Source organism: Bombina bombina, chromosome 6 (assembly GCF_027579735.1).
Source record: "Bombina bombina isolate aBomBom1 chromosome 6, aBomBom1.pri, whole genome shotgun sequence".
In the NCBI taxonomy this organism is placed as follows: Eukaryota; Metazoa; Chordata; class Amphibia; order Anura; family Bombinatoridae; genus Bombina; species Bombina bombina.
Genome location: NC_069504.1, coordinates 1,086,805,373 through 1,086,828,897, shown reverse-complemented (window position 1 = coordinate 1,086,828,897; position 23,525 = coordinate 1,086,805,373). Strand labels below are relative to the sequence as shown.

Sequence of the window (23,525 nt, the reverse complement as noted above, 5' to 3'; positions counted from 1 at the left end):
AACTGCCCAAAGGGGTTAAACACATAGTTTAAGTCGGCAGCAGTGCACAACTGGGAGAAAGCGGAAACCCTGCAGTGAGCCAATAACAAGAGGCATATGTGTTTAGCCACCAACTTACATTAGTGCATTGTTCCTCCTGAGCCTACCTATGTGTGCTTTTCAACAAAGGATACCAAGAGTGCAAAGTCAATTGTAAAGTCTCTGAAAACGACATGCTCTATCTGAATCATGAAAGTTTAATTTTGACTTTTATGTTCATTTAAGCCTTAAAGTAAATGTAAAATTTCATCAAGTAATTCCCGGTTTTTAAAAATACTATTAAAAACAGGGGCACTTTCATTGATGAAACTTTACATTGCGCCATATTTGTAGAAATACTTACCTCTTCGTCTTGAAAGCCGCTCCAGCGCTTCGCCAGCCCGTCGCAAGCCTCTTCCTACGTCAGAAATAACGATTCCGGCCTTCGTCCAATCACGGCGTTGCTTTAGGCAATGCTTCCCCCAGGGGGTGAAGCCGAGATTGGAGGATGCCAGAATCGTCATTGCTGACGTAGGAAGAGGCTTGCGACGGGCTGGAGCGGCTTTCAAGACAAAGAGGTAAGTACAGGTAGCCCTCAGTTTACGCCGGGGTTAGGTTCCAGAAGGAATGGTTGTAAATCGAAACCGTTGTAAATTGAAACCCAGTTTATAATGTAAGTCAATGGGAAGTGAGGGAGATAGGTTCCAGGCCCCTCTCAAAATTGTCATAAGTAACATCTAATACATTATTTTTAAAGCTTTTAAATGAAGACTTTAAATGCTAAACAGCATTATAAACCTAATAAAATAATCACACAACACAGAATATATAATTAAACTAAGTTAAATGAACAAAAACATTTGCTAAACAGCATTATAAACCTAATAAAATAATCACAACACAGACTTCACTTGCATTTTTCTGCAAACATTTCTTTCTATGCATTCCAATCTGGACTGATTTATAGACAGGAAGATCTTGTTCCTTTGAAATCTGCTCGATAGCTCATGTCTGGTTAAACCGATTAATTTCAGCTTGCTTGGCTTTGCTGCAAAACAAGCAGACAGCTCCACCTACTGGCTATTTTAATAAATGCACTGCTTCTCAATGCTTTTCAATAGCAGTCACATGACTGGGAAAAAAGGTTGTTATTCTGAAATGGTGTAAATTGAACCGTTGTAAAACGAGGGCCACCTGTATTTCTACAAATATTTTCATCAATGAAAGTGCCCCTGTTTTTAATAGTATTTTTTAAAAACCAGGCACTACTTGATGAAACTTTACATTCACTTTAACTTTGAAGGGATATTAACCAATTTTTTTTCTTGATTCGGTTTGAGCAAGCAATTTTAAGCAACTTTCTAATTTACTGCTATTATAATTTGTTTTCTTGGTATCTTTATTTGAAAAAGCATAAATGTAAGCTTAGGAACCAGCCTATGTTTGGTTTAGCACCTGGGTAGCACTTGCTGATTGGTGGCTAAATGATGCCACCAATCAGCAAGCGCTACCCAGGGTACTGAACCAAAAATTGGCTGGCCCCTAAGCTTACGTTCCTGCTTTTCAAATAATGATACCAAGAGAATGAAGTAAAAATGATAATAGGAGTAAATTAGAAAGTTGCTTATAATTGCTTGCTCAATCCGAATCATGAAAGAAAAACATTGGGTTTAATATCCCTTTAAAGCATTGTTTCCAGTCCTTGCTTTTCATTTAGTTGTTTTGCATAGGTTTAAAGTAAACACCTTTTCTGCATTCTGGGATTTGACCTCAGCTCTTAGGTAAACTATGTTTTTTTGTAGGTTGTGGACAATGCAGCTAACTAGATGCAGTATCAGTCGTGTGTATTCAGTGGCAGCGTGTTCAGAATGCTTGTTCCCTATAATAGCACAAGTGGTATACAGAGAGGTGCTGCACTGAGTCACGAAATAGCTAAGACTATTTTAGTTTAATGTTTATTTTTGTTACAATATATTTTTAAATAAACCCCTTGGCACGCGTTGTGCTGCAGCCCCTCCCTGGCAGTCAAATGTTGTTGTTTTTAATTTTAAAAGGTCCATTGGTGTTTGTAGACTGATCACATGGTCACTTGTCCTTTAAATCAAAAATAAAATGTTACATTACAGTACTGTATTTTATTTTTAAAGAAATCCCCTTCTACTATGCGTGTTTAACCACTGGTAGCGTGTTAAACACAGTCATTTTCGCCATGCCGCTGCAGCATACAAGCTAATGTGCCAATCATACTTACATATGCTCTGTGTGTGAGACTTTGACTATGTATTTAAAGGGACATAAAAACCAAATTTTTGATGCTGCAGATAGAACAATTTTAAACACGTTTCCAATGTACTTCTGTTATCAAATTTTCTTTATTTTCTTGCTATACTTTGTTGAAAAGCAGGGATGTAAGCTCAGGTGTTTGTAGCACTATATGGCAGCAGTTTTGCAACAATGTTATACATTAGCAAGAGCACTAGATGGCAGCAGTTTTATAACAATGTTATACATTAGCCAGAGCACTAGATGGCAGCAGTTTTATAATAATGTTATACAATAGCAAGAGCACTAGATGGCAGCAGTTTTATAACAATGTTATACATTAGCCAGAGCACTAGATGGCAGCAGTTTTATAACAATGTTATACATTAACAAGAGCACTAGATGGCAGCAGTTTTATAATAATGTTATACAATAGCAAGAGCACTAGATGGCAGCAGTTTTATAACAATGTTATACATTAGCAAGAGCACTAGATGGCAGCAGTTTTATAACAATGTTATACATTGGCAAGAGCACTAGATGGCAGCAGTTTTATAACAATGTTATACATTAGCCAGAGCACTAGATGGCAGCAGTTTTATAATAATGTTATACATTAGCAAGAGCACTAGATGGCAGCAGTTTTATAACAATGTTATACATTAGCCAGAGCACTAGATGGCAGCAGTTTTATAATAATGTTATACAATAGCAAGAGCACTAGATGGCAGCAGTTTTATAACAATGTTATACATTAACAAGAGCACTAGATGGCAGCAGTTTTATAACAATGTTATACATTAACAAGAGCACTAGATGGCAGCAGTTTTATAATAATGTTATACAATAGCAAGAGCACTAGATGGCAGCAGTTTTATAACAATGTTATACATTAGCAAGAGCACTAGATGGCAGCAGTTTTATAACAATGTTATACATTGGCAAGAGCACTAGATGGCAGCAGTTTTATAACAATGTTATACATTAGCCAGAGCACTAGATGGCAGCAGTTTTATAATAATGTTATACATTAGCAAGAGCACTAGATGGCAGCAGTTTTATAACAATGTTATACATTAGCCAGAGCACTAGATGGCAGCAGTTTTATAATAATGTTATACAATAGCAAGAGCACTAGATGGCAGCAGTTTTATAACAATGTTATACAGTAGCCAGAGCACTAGATGGCAGCAGTTTTATAACAATGTTATACATTAACAAGAGCACTAGATGGCAGCAGTTTTATAACTATGTTATACATTAGCAAGAACACTAGATGGCAGCAGTTTTATAACAATGTTATACATTAGCAAGAGCACTAGATGGCAGCAGCTTTATAACAATGTTATACATTAGCAAGAGCACTAGATGGCAGCAGTTTTATAACAATGTTATACATTAGCAAGATCACTAGATGGCAGCAGTTTTATAACAATGTTATACATTAGCAAGAGCACTAGATGGCAGCAGCTTTATAACAATGTTATACATTAGCAAGAGCACTAGATGGCAGCAGTTTTATAACAATGTTATACATTAGCAAGAGCACTAGATGGCAGCAGTTTTATAACTGTGTTATACATTAGCAAGAGCACTAGATGGCAGCAGTTTTATAACAATGTTATACAATAGCAAGAGCACTAGATGGCAGCAGTTTTATAACAATGTTATACATTAGCAAGAGCACTAGATGGCAGCAGCTTTATAACAATGTTATACATTAGCAAGAGCACTAGATGGCAGCAGCTTTATAACAATGTTATACATTAGCAAGAGCATTAGATGGCAGCAGTTTTATACCAATGTTATATAATAGCAAGAGCACTAGATGGCAGCAGTTTTAGAACAATGTTATACATTAGCAAGAGCATTAGATGGCGGCAGCTTTATAACAATGTTATACATTAGCAAGAGCACTAGATGGCAGCAGTTTTATAACAATGTTATACATTAGCAAGAGCACTAGATGGCAGCAGTTTTATAACAATGTTATATAATAGCAAGAGCACTAGATGGCAGCAGTTTTTATAATAATGTTATACATTAGCAAGAGCACTAGATGGCAGCAGCTTTATAACAATGTTATACATTAGCAAGAGCACTAGATGGCAGCAGCTTTATAACAATGCTATACATTAGCAAGAGCACTAGATGGCAGCAGCTTTATAACAATGTTATACATTAGCAAGAGCACTAGACGGCAGCAGAGCACTAGATGGCAGCAGTTTTATAACAATGTTATACATTAGCAAGAACACTAGATGGCAGCAGTTTTATAACAATGTTATACATTAGCAAGAGCACTAGATGGCAGCACTATTTCCTGTCATATAGTGCTCCAGACGTGTATGCAGTCTATCTAGACATCTCTTCAACAAATAATAACATAAGAACAAAGCAAATTTGATAATAGAAGTAAATTGGAAACTTTATAAAAATTGTATGCTCTGTCTGAATCACAAAAGTAAATGTTTGGGATTCATGTCCCTTTATACTGTTTGTACCGGTTAAACACATAGTAACCTAGGGTCAGTCATTTTAGTGTCCCTTTAGAAATGCCACTAGCTATTTTTATGGAAGACATAAAGCAATGCTATCATTAAAGGGACATGAAACCCAATTTTTTTCTTTTATGACTCAGATAGGACATTCAATTTTAAACAACTTTCTAATTTACTTCTGTAATCAAATTTTCTTTGTTTACTTGGTATCTATTGTTGAAAAAAATCTCAGTATCGTGCACGTGTCAAGAGCACTATATGGCAGCAGTTTTGCAAGAATGTTTTCCATTTCTAAGAGCACTAGATGGCAGCACTATTTCCTGCTATTTAGTGCTTCAGATGCCTACCTAGGTATCTCTTTAACACAGGATATCATGGGAACGAAGCAAATTTGATAATAGAAATAAATTGAAAACTTTTTTTTAAATGATATGCTCTGTCTGAATCACATTTTTTTTTTTGAGTTTCATATCCATTTAACATGGCTTGAAGTAATAATTAGAAGTGAAATAGCTAAATAAATAAATGCTACTGATAATGAGTTTGCCATTTTAGCTATAGCGTAATAAAATGAGGTCTAGCGATCTGATGATTTTTTCCTTGCACTGCTCTTTAAAACCACCTTTCTTTTCTTGTGTTCCAGTATTAAATCTTTTAAAGATGTTTTAAAATGATTTATGTCGTCTTTATTTTTTTCAGACTTCTGCAAGAGTTTCAGTGTAATTATGGCGAGAGTTGTCCGCATCTTTAAGACTCTCAGGAACCACTGGAAGAAAAGCACTGTGGGTTTTTGCTTGCTGGCATATGGTGGAAATTGGGCATATGGCAAATACTGGTGAGCATCAAAATTTGTGTAACAAGGGACAGTCTACACCTTAGTCATCTATAAGTCCTACCTTAGATTAAGCTACACATAGCCTCCTGCACCACTTTCTATATTATGCAGCAGGAATGGTTAAAAAAAGTTATTTTAAAATTACTGGTTTCTGGCCACTTTGAAATGGCTGACAAGCTCCTCCCACTGATGACATCACAATCTGGGCTACATCTAGGCACACTGCTGAATAGCATTTACAGTCTATTGAATCCAACTAGTGAGCCTTTTGTGATTGGATGCCATATGCAGCCTAGACTGTGATGTCAACAGTGGGTGGAGCTCGGCAGCCATTTCATAGTGGCCAGAAATAATATTCATTTAACTTTTTTACCATTCCTGCTGCATAATATAGAAATCAGGAGGCTATTTGCAGCTTAAAGGGACACTGAACCCATGATTCAGATAGAGCATGCAATTTTAAGCAACTTTCTAATTTACTCCTATTATCAATTTTTCTTCGTTCTCTTGCTATCTTTATTTGAAAAAGAAGGCATCTAAGGTTTTTTTGGTTCAGAACTCTGGACAGCATCTTTTTATTGGTGGATGAATTTATCCACCAATCAGCAAGAACAACCCAGGTTGTTCACCAAAAATGGGCCGGCATCTAAACTTACATTCTTTCATTTCAAATAAAGATACCAAGAAAATGAAGAAAAATTGATAATAGGAGTAAATTAGAAAGCTGCTTAAAATTTCATGCTCTATCTGAATCACAAAAGAAAAAATTTGCGTTCAGTGTCCCTTTAAGTAAGACTTTAAGATGACTAAGGTGTAGACTGCCCCTTGAAGTTAAATGCCATGTAAATAAATAATTGTTTTTCAGCAATTCCTTTTGGGACATAAAGAGAAATGCATGGCTTTCAGTCTACACATTTAAAGGGATAGGAAAGTCAAAATTAAACTTGCATGATTCACATAGAGCATGTCATTTTAAGACACTTTTAAATTCACTTTTATTTTCAAATGTGCTTCGTTCTCTTAGTATCCCTTGTTCAAAATAAATATGCACATATTATACACTACTGGGAGCTGCTGCTAATTGGTTCCTGCACACATTTACCTCTTGTGATTGGCTAAATAGATATTTTCAGCTTCCTGTCAGTAGTGCAATGCTGTCCCTTCAGCAATAGATAACAAGAGAATGAAGAAAATTTGATAATAGAATTAAATTGGAAAGTTGATTAAAATTGTATGTTCTATCTGAATCATTAATTGAAAATTTTGGGGTTTACTATCCCTTTAAGCATTATTTTAAAAATGTACATGTGTCAGTTTTGCATATCTTTTTAAGAGCTAACCTCTTGTGCCAGTTTTTTTTAGGGTAAGAGCAATACAGCCAATCAGCAGCTATAGTCTGTGTGTATGTTCTGTGCTACCTACCGACAGAGAGTAGAGGTGCCTGGTGCAGTCATATTGGCTGTAGCTCTAGCTAAAAATTCTATCTCTGCAGTCTTTGTCATTTTCTTAACACCTTAATAATTTAAAAAATAATGAACAGTTTGAATGCAAATATTTATGGTTTGTGGCAAGTGCCAATATGATAAAAACTACCAGAATTCTTCCATATCCATTTAGGTGATCAAAAGTTGTAAGCAGTCACACAACTACTTTTAACATAGTATACCTTTTCAAACTCAGTACTGTGCTGTCATAATTATTTTTTTTCTCTGCATTTTCAAATATGTCATTAAATTGACAAAATTGTCTAAGTAAAACAGGAGTTTAAAAGTGTAAATTTGTCATTTTTTATGGCAGCAGTGTAAAAGCAGGGATGGATGACTCATTAAATGATCACTTATAACACAAAAACTATGCAGGAGAGTTTGGGGAAAATATTATTTATTTTGTTTGCTAGTTTTTGGTTTGAGAATATAATTTAACTGATAATGCCATTCTTTAAAAAAAAAAAAAAAAATAGGTTGAAGACATCTTTATAATAGATTAAATTACCACCTAAAATAGAATGCTTACATTTCTTAGGCAATCTTATCACCCATCAGTTTAGGGGTTAAATGTCTAAGGGTCTATCAGGCGATTACCATGGTAACAGTGATCAGATGATAGAACTAAAGTCAAATGGAACAAATCCTGTGGTGGGGTTCTCCCTCACAATACTTAGGCCCTGATCAAAACATTCACAATGTGGTGATATATTAACATTAAAGGGACAATTTTTATTATCATTTTCTTTGCTTTGAAAAAAGGTTTTGGTAATTTTAATGTGATCAATTCAATAGTATAATTTTGCACTAATTGTTGCTTAGTTTTATGACTGTATAATTTGACCAATCTCAGGAATGTAACAAAAAGCATACTTTGTGAGATTATATTAACACTCTTTACATTGCCCTTTTAAATGTAATATTCACACTACATGCAGACACACATGACTATTTAAAGTTTCTTGTGGGCTGGTAAGTGTTCTCATTTACTCGTCCAATGAGCGAGATTAGTAAGAAAGCTTCACTTTTGTTCTTGGCCAGTTCTACATAATCAATACACTTATATATTAATATACCATAACCCCTTAACGACCGAGGATGTACAGGGTACGTCCTGCAAAAAATGGTCGTTAACGACCAAGGACGTACCTTGTACGTCGTCGGGTTTCAAACGGTGGAAGCGATCCTGATCGCTTCCAGTCGCTTTCAGGGTATTGCAGCAATGCCTCGATATTGAGGCATCGTGCTATACCCTTTACTAACCATCCAATGCAGTGAGAGCCATGCTGTGGCTCTCTCTGCATTGGCCAGCAAAGGTGCTGATCGTTGGTGGGTGGGAGCCATTGCAGGGAGGCGGGTGGGCAGCCATCGCTGAAGGAAACACGTCAGAGGGGGCGGGATCACGTCCGGGGACGCCGGGAGCAGGCACGGGTGCGCGCACAGGAGCGGGTGGGAACGCTACACTATGGGACAAATAGTTAAGGGAAGGAGGGAGAGAGGAGGGGGTACAATTTTATCTAAGGGATCTGGGAGGGGGTGGAAGGTAGGTTATTGAGGGGGGCAGCTACACTACAGAAAAAAAAAATAGTTTTTTTTAACAAAAAAAGCTAATTATATGGCAAAATGGGTAACCCAAGATGGCGGACAATAAGGTAGAGGGGGGGTAAGAGAGCTGTTTGGGGGGGATCAGGGAGGTTGGGGGCTAAGGGGGATCCTACACAATTTTTTTTTTTAAAGCCTTTAATTTTAGTACTGGCAGACTTTATGCCACTATTTAAGATGGTGGGGACAATTGTGGGGTGGGGGAGAGAAGAGAGCTGTTTGGGAGGGATCGGGGGGTGGGATGTGTCAAGTGGGAGGCTGATCTCTACACTAAAGCTAAAATTGACCCTACAAGCTATCTAATTAACCCCTTCACTGCTGGGCGTAATACAAATGTGGTGCGCAGCGGTATTTAGCGGCCTTCTAATTACCAAAAAGCAATGCCAAAGCCATATATGTCTGCTAATTTTGAACAAAGGGGATCCCAGAGAAGCATTTACAACCATTTGTGCCATAATTGCACCAGCTGTTTGTTGTCTACTACACTACACTAAAGCTAAAATTAACCCTACAAGCTCCCTAATTAACCCAATTCACTGCTGGGCATAATACACAGGTGGTGCGCAGCGGCATTTAGCGGCCTTCTAATTACCAAAAAGCAATGCCAAAGCCATATATGTCTATTTCTGAACAAAGGGGATCCCAAAGAAGCATTTACAACCATTTGTGCCATAATTGCACAAGCTGTTTGTAAATAATTTCAGTGAGAAACCTAAAGTGTGTGAAAAAGTGAACAATTTTTTTTTTATTTGATCGCATTTGGCGGTGAAATGGTGGCATGAAATATACTAAAATGGGCCTAGATCAATACTTTGGGTTGTCTGCTAAAAAGAAAATATACACATGTCAATGGATATTCAGGGATTCCTGACAGATATCAGTGTTCCAATGTAACTATCGCTAATTTTGAAAAAAAAGTGGTTTGGAAATAGCAAAGTTCTACTTGTACTTATTGCCCTATAACTTGCAAAAAAAAGCAAAGAACATGTAAACATTGGGTATTTCTAAACTCAGGACAACATTTAGAAACTATTTAGTATGGGTGTTTTTTGGTGGTTGTAGACGTGTAACAGATTTTGGGGGGTCAAAGTTAGAAAAAGTGTTTTTCTTTCAATTTTTTCATCATATTTTATAAAAAAATTTTTATAGTAAATTATAAGATATGATGAAAATAATGGTATCTTTAGAAAGTCCATTTAATGGTGGGAAACACTGTATATAATATGTGTGGGTACAGTAAATGAGTAAGAGGAAAATTACAGCTAAACACAAACACAGCAGAAATGTAATAGCCCTAGTCCCAAACAGTCAGAAAATTGAAAAGTGCTCTGGTCACTAAGGGGTTAACCTCTGTGATTACCTTGTATATAAGCCTCTGTAGACAGCTCCTTTATCTCAGTGCTTTTTACAAACTTGCATTTTAGCCAATTTGTGCTTGTTCCTGCATAACTCCATGGGAGTGAGCACAATGTTATCTGTATGGCACACACAAACTAGAACTGTCTGGCTGTGAAAAGCTAATAAAATTCACAGAGATAAGAGGCGGCCTGCAGGGGCTTAGAAACCAACAGAAGTTTAGAGATTGTTTGTGCAAAGCTGGGAAATAGGTAGTAAAGGCGTTATCTATCTTTTTAAACAATAACAAAAATCAAATGTTCTTAAAGTTTAAACTGCTGTCCAACTGTTTCTCTGCTGCCACATTAAATAGTGAATTTTCAATAAAGGAAGAAATTATCATTTTTTTAATCTATGCACATATCTTATATATACATACCAGTGTTCTCCCCAGGATCTTTTTAGCGCGGTGCACCACCCGGCTATAATTTTAGACAATATTAAGCTAACATTAGGTCATATTAAAAATGTTTAATTTTTATTGCACATATTATTAAACACATATATAATTAATTATGCTCTTAATTTGTACTTTGGATAGCAGAAAATTATATAATATTAGGAAATATTACACTGCCCCCACCCGGCTGCTTCATAATGACACCCGGTTACTTTATAATGACACCCGGTTACTTTATAATGTCACCCGTCCGGCAAAATTTTCTGTGGAGACGCTGTGTACATACACATACAGTAGGGCTGTGCAATGAATCACATTTTTTTGTCTTGCAATTTTCAAATTGCAAGAGTGTGCGATATAAAAAAATATATTAAAAAATCCTGCATTGATACATATTGCAGTTAGGTCTGTGCAAAAATTGACAAAACCTTAAAGGGACACTGAACCCAAATTTTTTCTTTTGTGATTCAGATAGAGCATGACATTTTAAACAACTTTCTAATTTACTCCTATTATTATTACCTACCTATTCTTCATTCTCTTGGTATCTTTATTTGAAATTCAAGAATGTAAGTTTAGATGCCGGCCCATTTTTGTTGAACAATCTGGGTTGCTCTTGCTGATTGGTGGATAAATTCATCCACCAATAAAAAAGTGCTGTCCAGAGTTCTGAATTAAAAAAAAAAAAAGCTTCGATGTCTCCTTTTTCAAATAAAGATAGCAAGAGAACGAAGAAAATTGATAATAGGAATAAATTAGAAAGTGGCTTAAAATGTATGCTCTATATGAATCATGAAAGAAAAAATTTGGGTTCAGTGTCCCTTTAACTAATTATTGTAATTTAAAAATTGTTTACACTGCTCTGTGACTGCTAGGTTTGTTGTTTGTATTTTACAGTTTAATGCATTTTATATTGAGAATTGTATGTTTAACAGTTTGTTTGTTTTTAAATGCGATTAAAATCGCAATAACGATATTTCATGGCCAAAATTGCAATATTTTTTTTTTTCCCATATCGCACAGCCCTGCAATATAGGGTTGTCCATTTCCTCTAATCTCTCAGATGTCCTACACACATTCACCATAACAGAGGTAGCGAACTATATCACATACTAGAATGCATTTTCTTTTCTTTTTACCACACTTGCGCACCTTGTTTTATGTCATTAAAACCATACTCCTTTTGCAAGCAGGATGCTTGAAGCCCAAATCATCAGCCAGCACAAACCAGGCAAAACACCCAAGTAACGTCCCACATCTATTTTTAATGTAGGTATAAGATATATGCAAAATTGCTGTCAGATCTCAATGGCACAAATCATATTGTCCTTGCAAACCAGGCTTGAAGCAGCACCATTGGATCACTTCTGCAAATAAATAGCATTAGGGAGAATAGGACCCCTGAAGTCCTTATTGCCAAGAAGGCAGAAAAGGTGTTTGACAGGGTGAGCTGGCAATGTTTAGGTTTGTATATGCTGATGAAATGCTCTTCACTTTAACAAAACCAACAGAGACAATACCTGCCGACCTATCCAAATTACAAGACTGCAGGAATCTTAATAACTTTTATATCAATAACAGCAAATCAGAGAATATTTGTACACGATCATGTACACCTCGTGTGGATAGCAAAATGACTCCTACCAAGAGGCATCTCAACAACCTTCTTTCACAAGAGACTGGTGCCTTATTAGGCATATTATAGGAGCAACATGTTTTAATCGTAGTAATGTTTGTTGTTACCTTTCTATGTTTTTGTGTGTGTTTGTTTTACAGTGCATTTATTTAATATCTTAAAAAATAATTAATTTATAACTATAACATAAAGTAAGTATTAGTACACTACTACACTCTTTCTATTCAATAATCATATTGACTTTCTTACTGCCTTGTTGTATTACGTGTCTGCTTTTCAAGAGACATGATAGTGCATTACAGGTACAAGTCCCCAAGTCCGGAATACCAAAATCCAAACTTATTCTGAAATCTAAACTTTTTTTAATTAATACTTTTAAAAATAAATAAAATATTTAACAATTACGATATTTCCCAGCTTGTAAGTCACAATCTTCTCTGCCTGTGTCTTTGTTTTTTGTTTTTTTATATTCTAAAATGCAAACAATAGTCAATATTTATTTAAAACAACAAATATTACATTATTACTGTATTGTACTGTCTGAGGGTACTATGTATACAAAAGTACTGGGTGGGGCATAAAGATCTCCCATATTTTTAAGGGGTATAAAAAAAATGAACAAAGCTATCTAGAATAAAATTGTATTTATTTCTGAAAAGTACATAAAAAACAGTTTTGTGTTAATGGATTTTAAAAATCTTATCAGACAAATGGAGGCCAGCGTTGGCATTACATTGTTGAAGACGTTCCCGGGAAGTTCTCCATCACTCTCTGGGTCATCTCAGGCGGAATGGCGTCGATTTCCTGTCTGATCCTTTCCTTCAAATATTCAAGAGACAGAGGATGATGTTTGAAAACCTTTTCCTTTAGGTATCCCCAAAAGGAAAAAGTCACATAGGCTTAAATCTGGTGACCGTGCCGGCCACTCCACGTCTCCCTTTTAAAGGGATCAAATGCCCAGGAAACATTTCCCTTAACACTCCAAGCGAAGGTTGTGCTGTGTGAGCTGTGGTCCCGTCCTGTTGAAACCACACATGTTGTGTATCCACATCATCCAGTTTGGGGTGCAGAAAGGTCTCCAACATTTCAACGTACTGGTCAGAGGTCACAGTTACTGTTGCACCACCTTCCTCAAAAAACTACGGGCCAATCACACCAAAGTCGGCAACTGCACACCAAACAGTTACGCAAGAAGAGAGGAGCGGTCATTCGTAGAGTTCACGAGGGTTATGTTCAGCCCAGTAGTGAAAATTCTGCTTATTTACAGCTCCACTGATATGGAAGTGAGCCTCATTGCTACTCAGAAGAACAGCTGCAGCGGGAACCTGTTAAAGAATTTCCTCACATAGGGCTCTGCGGTTGACATGATCTCTCTTGCTTAATTCTTGAGCCGACATCATTTTGTAAGGATGCAGATTTAAATCGGCATGCAGAATCCTCCTCAAACTCCAACTCGATATCCCAGAATACACACAAACAGTGTACAGCTCCACAGTATCACAGGTGCAGGTGGTGAGAGGGACTGTCAACCTCTATAACATATAGAAAAGTAGAAAATTCCACAGCACCACAGTAAATTTTCAATGCTTTATTGGAACATCTTTATCCCATGCAGGTACAAAGTAGGTAGGCAGCAACGTTTCGGGATGTTATCCCTTAATCATGCTCATGAGCATGATTAAGGGATAACATCCCGAAACGTTGCTGCCTACCTACTTTGTACCTGCATGGGATAAAGATGTTCCAATAAAGCATTGAAAATTTACTGTGGTGCTGTGGAATTTTCTACTTTTCAACTCGATATCCCAAGTTCCATGGCATGCTTACGAGAAAAAACGCCTTGGCGATTGCTGAATGGATCCTCTTAATGCTTCCACATTTTTTGGTGTTCTAGTGGTCCTAGGTCTGCCAGGTGATTTTCTTTTCAGTGTGGATCAAGTTGACCGAAGGTTAGAAATTCATAGCAAAATCGTTTTCGATCTGGTACAGATGCATTTCGACTGAGCGTGAAGCGTGTACAAAACGCTCTCAGCATCACTATCACAGAACGGTTGTTCACCGGTCCAAATCATGATGGGTACTGAAAATGGTAGAGCCTGACCTACCCCACTTCTCTACCCCCACTACAGCCCGCACAGTGCCCCCTCGAAATGTGGGAGATCTTTATGCCCCAGCCTGTATTACAAATTAGATAAAACTACCTTTAGGTTACATGTATAAGCTGTTTTATGACATTTAAATATTGCCTAAATGACATAGGATATTGTTGTTTGCACTTGGTCCCATCCCCTCTCCAGACTGTCTAATTTTACGGATGCAAATATTCCAAAATCCAAACTATTCGGAAATCTTTTCCGGTCATAAGCAGTTTAGAAAAAGGGTTTTCTACCTGTAGTATTATGCACTAATGCACAAGATAATTTTATTACTGGCTTATATGTGACTGTTTAGCACACCTAAAAATATAGGGCTAGATTACAAGTGGAGAGCTAATCTTATCGCGTTTACGGGCGCTCAATAAATAACCAGCCATGACAAGTGGCTGGTTATTGCTACTGTGAGCTCGGTCGAAAAATTAACCAGAGTTCAGATTACTGGTTCATTTTCATAACATGCCCCTAAATAAATATGTTTTTCTTTTTTCTTAACCCCTTAAGGACAAGGCCATTTTTCAGTTTCTTTCCCTTAAGGACCAGGGCTATTTTAACATTTCTGCAGTGTTTGTGTTTAGCCTTAATTTTCCTCTTACTCTTTTACTGTACCCACACATATTACATAGCGTTTTTCTCGCCATTAAATGAACTTTCAAAGGATACCATTATTTTCATCATATTTTATAATTTACCATCATTTTTTTTAATAAAATATGAGGGAAAAAATGGAAAAAAAACACACTTTTTCTAACTTTGACCCCCAAAATCTGTTGCACATCTACAACCACCACAAAACACCCATGCTAAATAGTTTCTAAATTTTGTCCTGAGTTTAGAAATACCCAATGTTTACTTATTCTTTGCTTTTTTTGCAAGTTATAGGGCAATAAATACAAGTAGCACTTTGCTATTTCCAAACCATTTTTTTTTTCAAAATTAGCGATAGTTACATTGTAACACTGATATCTTTTAGGAATCCCTGAATATCCCTTGACATGTATATATTTTTTTAGAAGACAACCCAAAGTATTGATCTAGGCCCATTTTGGTATATTTCATGCCACCATTTCACCACCAGATATAATGAAATAAAAAAATTGTTCACTTTTTCACTAACTTTGGGTTTCTTACTGAAATTATTTACAAACAGCTTGTGCAATTATGGCACAAATGGTTGTAAATGCTTCTCTGGGATCCCCTTTGTTCAGAAATAGCAGACATATATGGCTGTGGCATTACTTTTTGGTAAATAGAAGGCTGCTAAATGCAGCTGCGCACCACACTTGTATTATGCCCAGCAGTGACGGGGTTAATTAGGTAGCTTGTAGGGAGCTTGAAGGGTTAATTTTTAGCTTTAGTGTACAGATCAGCCTCCCACCTGACACATCCCACCCCCTGATCCCTCCCAAACATCTCTCTTCCCTCCCCCACCCCACAATTGTCCCTGCCATCTTAAGTACTGGCAGAAAGTCTGCCAGTACTAAAATAAAAGGCTTTTTTTTGTTTTGTATTAATTTAAAAATTCTGTGATGGACCCCCCCCTTAGCCCCCAACCTCTCTGATCCCCCCCAAACAGCTCTATAACCCTTGCCCACTACCTATTTGCTGCCATCTTGGGTACTGGCAGCTGTCTGCCAGTACCCAATTTGTCTCCCAAAAAAGTTTTTTTTTTTTTTTTTTAAAATGTTATGTAATTTACATTTTTCTGTAGTGTAGCTGCCCCCCCTCCCTCTCCCCCTCCCAGATCCTTTTGATCATTAATTCCCCCCCCCCCCCCATCTCCCTCTCTCCCACTCTGCACTTTCCCATTCATTGGTGGCAGTGGTTGTTGCGCAATCGTGCACACACATGAGTGCGCATGCGCTCCTTGCAGATCCCCCGCACGCTCCTGGCACCCGGCATGCACATTCAGGAACTAGATGCCGGGTAGCGATGGGCAGCCCACCCGCCTCCCTGCAGCTGCTCCCACCCACCGATTGGCTCCATCGCTACCGGTGCAGAGAGGGCCACAGAGTGGCTCTCTCTGCATCGGTCTTGGGAAAAAAAGGTATTGCAGTGATGCCTCAATATCGAGGCATCAAGGCAATACCTTAAAAGCGTCTGGAAGTGATCAGGATCGCTTCCAGACGCTTTAAACCCTAATGTCGTACAGGGTACACCTCTGGTCTTTAAAGACCAGTTTGTGTGTGATGTACCCTGTACGACATGCATCGTAAAGGGGTTAAAATAAAAAAGAGCATTTTTTTAAAAATAAAAAAAAACTGCACAAAGCAGATTTTAGAGGTTAAATTTGGCGGTATGGGGTGTTAAAAACAAAACGGCACTAAAAAGTGCCTTTACATTGCGGTCTATGGGGAACTTTGTGTTCCCTGAAAATATATATTGTGTATGCTTATATACATATATTTGCATGTGCTAATATGTATATAAACACATAAATATATATGTATATAAGTATATATATTTATATTTGCTATCATTGCTGCCTGACTAACCCCCTTCGCTGTGCTAGGTTCTGACAGCATAAGAATGAGACTCTCATTGGAGCCTATGGAAGCGTGCTCTTGTGAGCGCAAATATGTCGCTTTTGCAAGGGTGATATTTGCGCTACACTTAGTAATACCAGCGCACATAAATGAGCACTGGTGTTACAAGTAAGGTGCAATGTGAACACTAGGTTGCGTCCGCATTGCACCTAACTTGTAACACCAATGCTCATTTATGTGCGCTGGTATTACTAAGTGTAGCGCAAATATCACCCTCGCAAAAGCGATATTTTTGCGCTCCACTTGTAATCTGGCCCATAGCCGCTAACAGTTTTTAGGAGCCGTATGTTCTTGTATGCAGCTGTTCAGAGCCGGTCATTACACCTACTTTGACCACACAAGGTTAAAACAAACAAAACAATGACAGCAATGACTAAATGAGGAGGCAGCTTGCAAGTCATAAGCTGCATGCGGGGGAGCTCTCCGACTGGGCTGTGACAGCTCTGTAATTTTGCCAAGAAGTACCTGAAAAATCACTGACTTTGCACGGCACTTTTTGGTTGTTTTGCTTTCATTATAACGATAATTTTCATGTCTTGTTTCTTATTTCTCAGTGTCCTGCAGTGTAACTTATTTGGAAGTTTTCTTTTATAGTCTATGCATAATGTAGTTTATTCTCCTCCTGTTTTTTTAAATGAATTTCTCAGTTGGAGAATCTCAGTGCTGGCCATTCAGATGTAATGTAACCCTTTCATTACTTACGGGTTACTAGTTCCTTAAAGATACTTTCTAATTCAAAAGATATGTTATGCTGCGTAGCTGCAGTGTTCAGTTCTTGAGCTGAACTTTAACCCCTTTGATGCCACTTTTTCCTGTTCCGTAGCACTGACTGTGGGGTATATAGTATTTGTTACAGGTTATTAGTGCTCATACTATTTATAAAATACTACATAGTGATTTGTGTGTGTGTTGTATTGGTTGGTTAAACTAGATTTTCACAGCACTTTACTTACGGGTATTACTGAAGGTAATCCTTGTATACAATGTGTAAGAATATTTATTTAAAAAAAGTAATTTGCTGAATATATGTATTCCCTAATAGGGTCTCTGCTCACCCAAGTGAATTTGCTTTGTCATTTTGGTATTCTTTGTTGAAAAGCCAGCTCACAAGCAGCAATGCATCACTGTGAGCTAGCTAAACACATGGGGGAAATGGAGGTGAGAGTGTTAGGAGGAGATTGTGTGTGGGGTGGGAGGATGAGGAGGTGGTTGCATGTGAGGGAGAATAAATAGTAGACTAGGTGCTTATGTAAGGGAGAGTGAGCATATTATATTAAATATCATAGTGAGGTCATCCAAAGCTTCCAAAAAGGGAGTGGGACAGTTTAAAGGGAAAGTTAACATTTACAAGATGCTACATAATTCTTGACTGCACTGGCCTTGTTAGGCGGGATCAGACTGATATACTTCAGGAAAGGTATTTTCTGTGAAAAACACGATTGGGCTAAAATAAGTGGATTGGACTGTGATTGGCTTACAGGGATTGTTTTATCGTGATTTATTTTTATTTTCATTTTTTTACGGATGTGACATCAGTGACTCTGTTTGGTTGTTCAACTAGGATTGGGGACCCTGTCTACAAGTGTAGTGTATTTCACCTTTTTATTTTCACCATAAGGTTTTCATGTAACACTTTATTTCACTTTGTCATGTGTAGTTCATCTACCAATGATATATATATATATATATATTTTTTTTTTTTTTTTTTTTATTCTATAAAAGCCAAGAATCTATACTGTATGATCTACCTTACGGACTTCCATCTATGTCTGTTCTGAAGTTGGACTTTACTGTTAAATGCATTTTGCTACTTAATATCCAATAAGTAGTATGGTGCGTTTAGGTTTTACTGCATATATTTATGGCTTTATACTAACAGGGTTAACAGTATTGTCTCATAAATTTAGCCTATAGACTTCTTAATTAAGGGGAGCTTTTCTCTATCATGGCCATGGTTGTGTATGTTTTAATATATTTAAGGTATATAAGGATTTTGTATATGTTTTAGATACAGGTAGGTAATACATTTATATATTCTATATGATGTTGTGCATTCTGATTCTCTGTTCTTTGTGTGTTTTTGATGCTCCCACAAATGCAGATTCTCTGTTAATTTAATAATAGTACTATATCGGAAGTGCTGGCTAAGGAATCCATTTATTTATTTCTGGTCTTTATTCTATTTTTTCTTTTATATTGAGATATATATATATATATATATATATATACATATATATTCAAAGTTAAAATGACATAACGTTTCGGCACATTGCTGCGCCTTAGTCAAATGTCAGCATTATAACAGTCTAACAAGCAAACCTAAAAGCAATGACAAACATGTATTAAATCAAACTTTTTATACCCATCTCATAGCACTATCGTACCGCCATCAAACATTCACACGTGAGTGACGTCATTGACAAGCGCCAACGCTCGTGACATCATGACGTATGAGACCATGTTGCCATAGCAACGTGGTATACACAACTTCAAGGGTTATAGTACTGGCTTTAATGTATATAAAGGGAAGGATATTAATACACACAAATGTATATCTGCATCATACATCGTTGCTGTTAGCAAAGAGGCTAAGGAGAATAGTATAACCATTACATAAGCGGTTAATACGTAACACGCTATAATAAGCATATAACACTATTACAAATTGATAGTGCCTTAAATGAAGCCCCACTAGTGATGCAGCTAACAATGTGCGGTAAAAGCACATTGAAATTACACAAACAAAGCACACCCAATCTGAGGTCCAAATTACCTGATGTCAAACAGAATTGGTTATATATACAATTACACCGGATCACAAAGTGGGGCTAAATTTACAGAGCCACTTTTTACTGAGATTCACATTACCAAAACTAAAGCAATACATAACTTATACCCCAACAGTTAAATCCTTTGGATTCCTTCAATGTCTAATGGAGCATATATAGAAACTTTCACAAGCAGTGAGAAGCCATAGATGCTTAGCTCAGATATTGCATCTGTTAATAAAAAGGGCTAAAATCCAATGAGGTGTTGAGGCCCCTTGGGGCTAGAGTTTCCATCCGATAGATCCATTGACTTTCCAATTGTAGCAGTTTTTTTGCTCAGTTACCACTCCTAGGCATGGGAGGTACATGATCGATCAACAGATCGTAGGCTTGAAACACCATGTTTGAACTTGATGAAGTGGCGCGCCACAGGTTGGTCAGACTCACCCTTGGTCAGTGCCTCACGAATGGCACAATGGTGATTGGCCATCCGCTCCTGGAAGCTAGTTAATGTCTTCCCAATATATACCCTTGAACACAAGCATATCCGCATGTAGACCACAAACGTACTGGTACAAGACAACCTATGGCGTATCGTGTACCTATGGTTGTTGTGTGGATGTTGGAACGTGGTGCCCCTAAGCATACCATTACAGGTGATACAACTACCACATGGGAAACAGCCCATCTTAGCTGATTTCAACCATGTCTCCTTTTTGTAGTGTTTCACAGGGTCAGTTCTGACCAACAGGTCTCTTAGGTTGCTCGCCCTATGGTACACTATTCTGGGGGCAGTCATCCTCTGAAATGGGAGTGTGGTATCCGTCTCCACAACCGGCAATGTCGCCGTACAGCCTTTGCCAAGGTGTCACATCTAGGTACATACGTGGTGATCATATTAAGCTGTTCTCATCACAACATCATCAGTATTCAGCAACCTCTCCTGGATCGATACAATTTCCTCTCTAGTATAGCCCCTCAAAGAGAGCTTGTCTTCCATCTCCATCAGTTGTTTATTCATAATGGGTTTCTCACTGTTGTTCCTGATGACCCGAGTAAGCTGCGAGGTGATAATTCCCTTCTTTTGTTGCCTGGGATGAAAACTTCTAGCATCCAATAAGGAATTGCGATCTGTTGGTTTTGTGTATAACGATGTACCAAACCAATATCGATCACAGGCATCAATCTTATATTTATAAACACACAGAAAACCTGGCGCTCTGTACAAGCAAACGGCACAGTAATAGTTAAAAGCAGAAATGGGAGAGTTATTTGCATTTGGTGCCAAATAGTTTAAGCCTAGGACCACGTCAAGGTCTCTCCCCTCCTGGCACCCTAACCAGCAGCCACACAGTGCATGCTTTCAAACAAGCAAACTGAGAACCAACCATGGTGGCACGGGCCTTTGTAATTGCCCTAATAGGCTGCACTCTCTGGATTAGGTGCACATCCTAAGTCACTGTAAAACCCTCAGCCCTGAATACTTACAGACAGATGTACAGTTTCCAGCAACTCAGGCAGTTAACCCCCGACCAGCCTGGGTGACAAGCCCATAGGGACAATCGCAAAACAAAATTATCAACACAACACACAGAAAACCTGGTACTCTGTAGCAAGCACACGGTTATATTTAGCAAAAATGTGAGTGTTGGTTGCATTTGGTGCCAAACGGTTTAAGCCCAGGACCACTTTAAAGGGACATGAAACCCAAATTTTTTATTTCATGATTCATATAGAGAATACAGTTTCAAAAAGTTTCCAATTTACTTCTGTTCTCAAATTTGCTTTGTTCTCATGCTATTCTTTGTTGAAGAGATGCATAGATAAGTAGCGTGCACATGTCTGGAGCACTACAGGAAATAGTGCTGCCATCTAGTGTTCTTGCTTGTATAACATTGTTGCTATATAGTGCTGCAGACACATGTACACTTTTAAGCTTACCTTTCTGCTTTTCAACAAAAGATAATTGAGGAAAATTAGATAATAGAAGTAAATTGGAAATTTGTTTAAAATGTAATGCTTTATCTGAATCCTGAGACCCTAACCAGCAGCCACACAATGCTTGCTTTAACAAACTGAGAACCAACCAGGGTGACATAGGCCTTTGTAATTTCATTAAAGGGACACTGAACCCAATTTTTTTTTTCATGATTCAGATAGAGCATGAAATTTTAAGCAACTTTCTGATTTACTCCTATTATCATTTTTTTCTTCGTTCTCTTGCTATCTTTATTTTAAAGCAGGAATGTAAATCTTAGCAGCCAGCCCATTTTAGGTTCAGCACCATGGATAGCACTTGCTTATTGGTGGCTACATTTACCCACCAATAAGAAAGCATAACCTAGGTTCTCAACCAAAAATGGGCCGGCTCCTATGCATCACATTCCTGCTTTTTAAATAAAGATAGCAAGAGAACGAAGACAAATTAATAATAGGAGTAAATTAGAAAGTTGCTTAAAATTACATGCTTTGTCTGAATCATGAAAGAAAAAAAATTGGGTTTAGTGTCCCTTTAGGGCAGCACATAACAAACATAGAGATGGACTGCACTCTCAGACTGTTCAGTCCATTTCTGTGTGTGTGTATATGTATATGTGATGTGTGTGTGTATATGTATATGTGTGTGTGTGTGTATATGTATATGTGTGTGTGTGTGTGTGTATATGTATATGTGTGTATATATATATATATATATATATATATATATATATATATATATATATATATATATAAATAATGCAGAATGAATCTTCTGCAATTAGTCACTTACACAGGACTTAGAAATAACATAGTAATGATGGGGTTAAACGAGTATTGCCTAACCATTGTTCATGCAAAACATATTTTATCACGTTTTAATTGTTGTGCTTCTACGTTTAAGCAGCATTGAATACCGATGCTTAACAAATATAGCACTGCATAAATGTGCACCAAATGAGTGACTTATAATTTAGAAAGTGGAAATCTATTCTGCAGCTCTTCACAGTTCAGTGGGGCACTAGCAAATTCAGACACAAGCCAGAGAGGCAGTCTTATTGTATATCCTGTTCCACTGTGTTCCTAAAAGAGGTTTAGCAGTGTGTTTGTATGAACGGTTATCAAATCCAGGTCAACCTGTTAAAGGGATTTACAAGTGCCAAAATCTACTGTGTTATTGCACTATTGCTCGCATATAACTATAGGGTCCATCACAATCCTTTAGACACGTTTATTCTAATGATTTTTTTAACAGAATTCACAAAGTCTTTAGGGATTTTTTGTAGATAAATCATTTTGATATTTTTTATTATAAAGGATTGTAATCGACCCCTGCAAAGGTATTAAACAGATAAAGTCAGTTCCATAGCAGCAATACACTATTCAGACCTAGCTGAATTGCGATGGCTTAGGGACATACAACTGCAAAAAAGAAAGAAAAGGAAATGCCCTGATGCACCAGAATATTTTTATTATTGCACTATTGCTTGCATATAACTTTACAGGGTTTAATCACATAGTTATAGTCAGCTCTACAGCAGCAATGCACTAATGGGAGCTAGCTGAACACACCTGGTAAGGCACTGACAAAAGTCAGCTAGCTCCCAGTAGTACATTGCTGCTCTTGCGCCAACCTAAGTAATTCTCAAAAAAAGGCTACAAAAATAACAAAGTAAATTTGATAATAGAAAAAATAAAATTAAAACTGCATGCTCTATATAAACCATGAAGTTTAACTTTAAAGGGCAAGTAAATACAGTAGATTTGCATAATTAACAAATGCATAATAACAAGACAATGCATTAGCATTAGTGGTAGATTTGTTTCTATTTCCACTCCCCCTTTGTCATGTGACAGCCATCAGCCAATCACAAATGTATATTCTGTCAATTCTTGCACATGCTCAGTAGGAGCTGGTGACTCAAAAAGTGTAAATATAAAAAGACTG

General features: G+C 37.3%; 1 protein-coding gene across 1 annotated transcript in view; it reads left to right on the top strand.

Annotated features, from left to right (window-relative positions):
- Positions 1-23,525, top strand: part of AGK (acylglycerol kinase) — a 204,290-nt gene that overhangs the window by 4,928 nt on the left and 175,837 nt on the right. The window contains 1 exon segment of the mRNA XM_053718997.1: positions 5,481-5,616. Within this exon segment, the coding sequence (XP_053574972.1) occupies positions 5,507-5,616 (110 nt within the window). The 5' untranslated portion in view covers positions 5,481-5,506.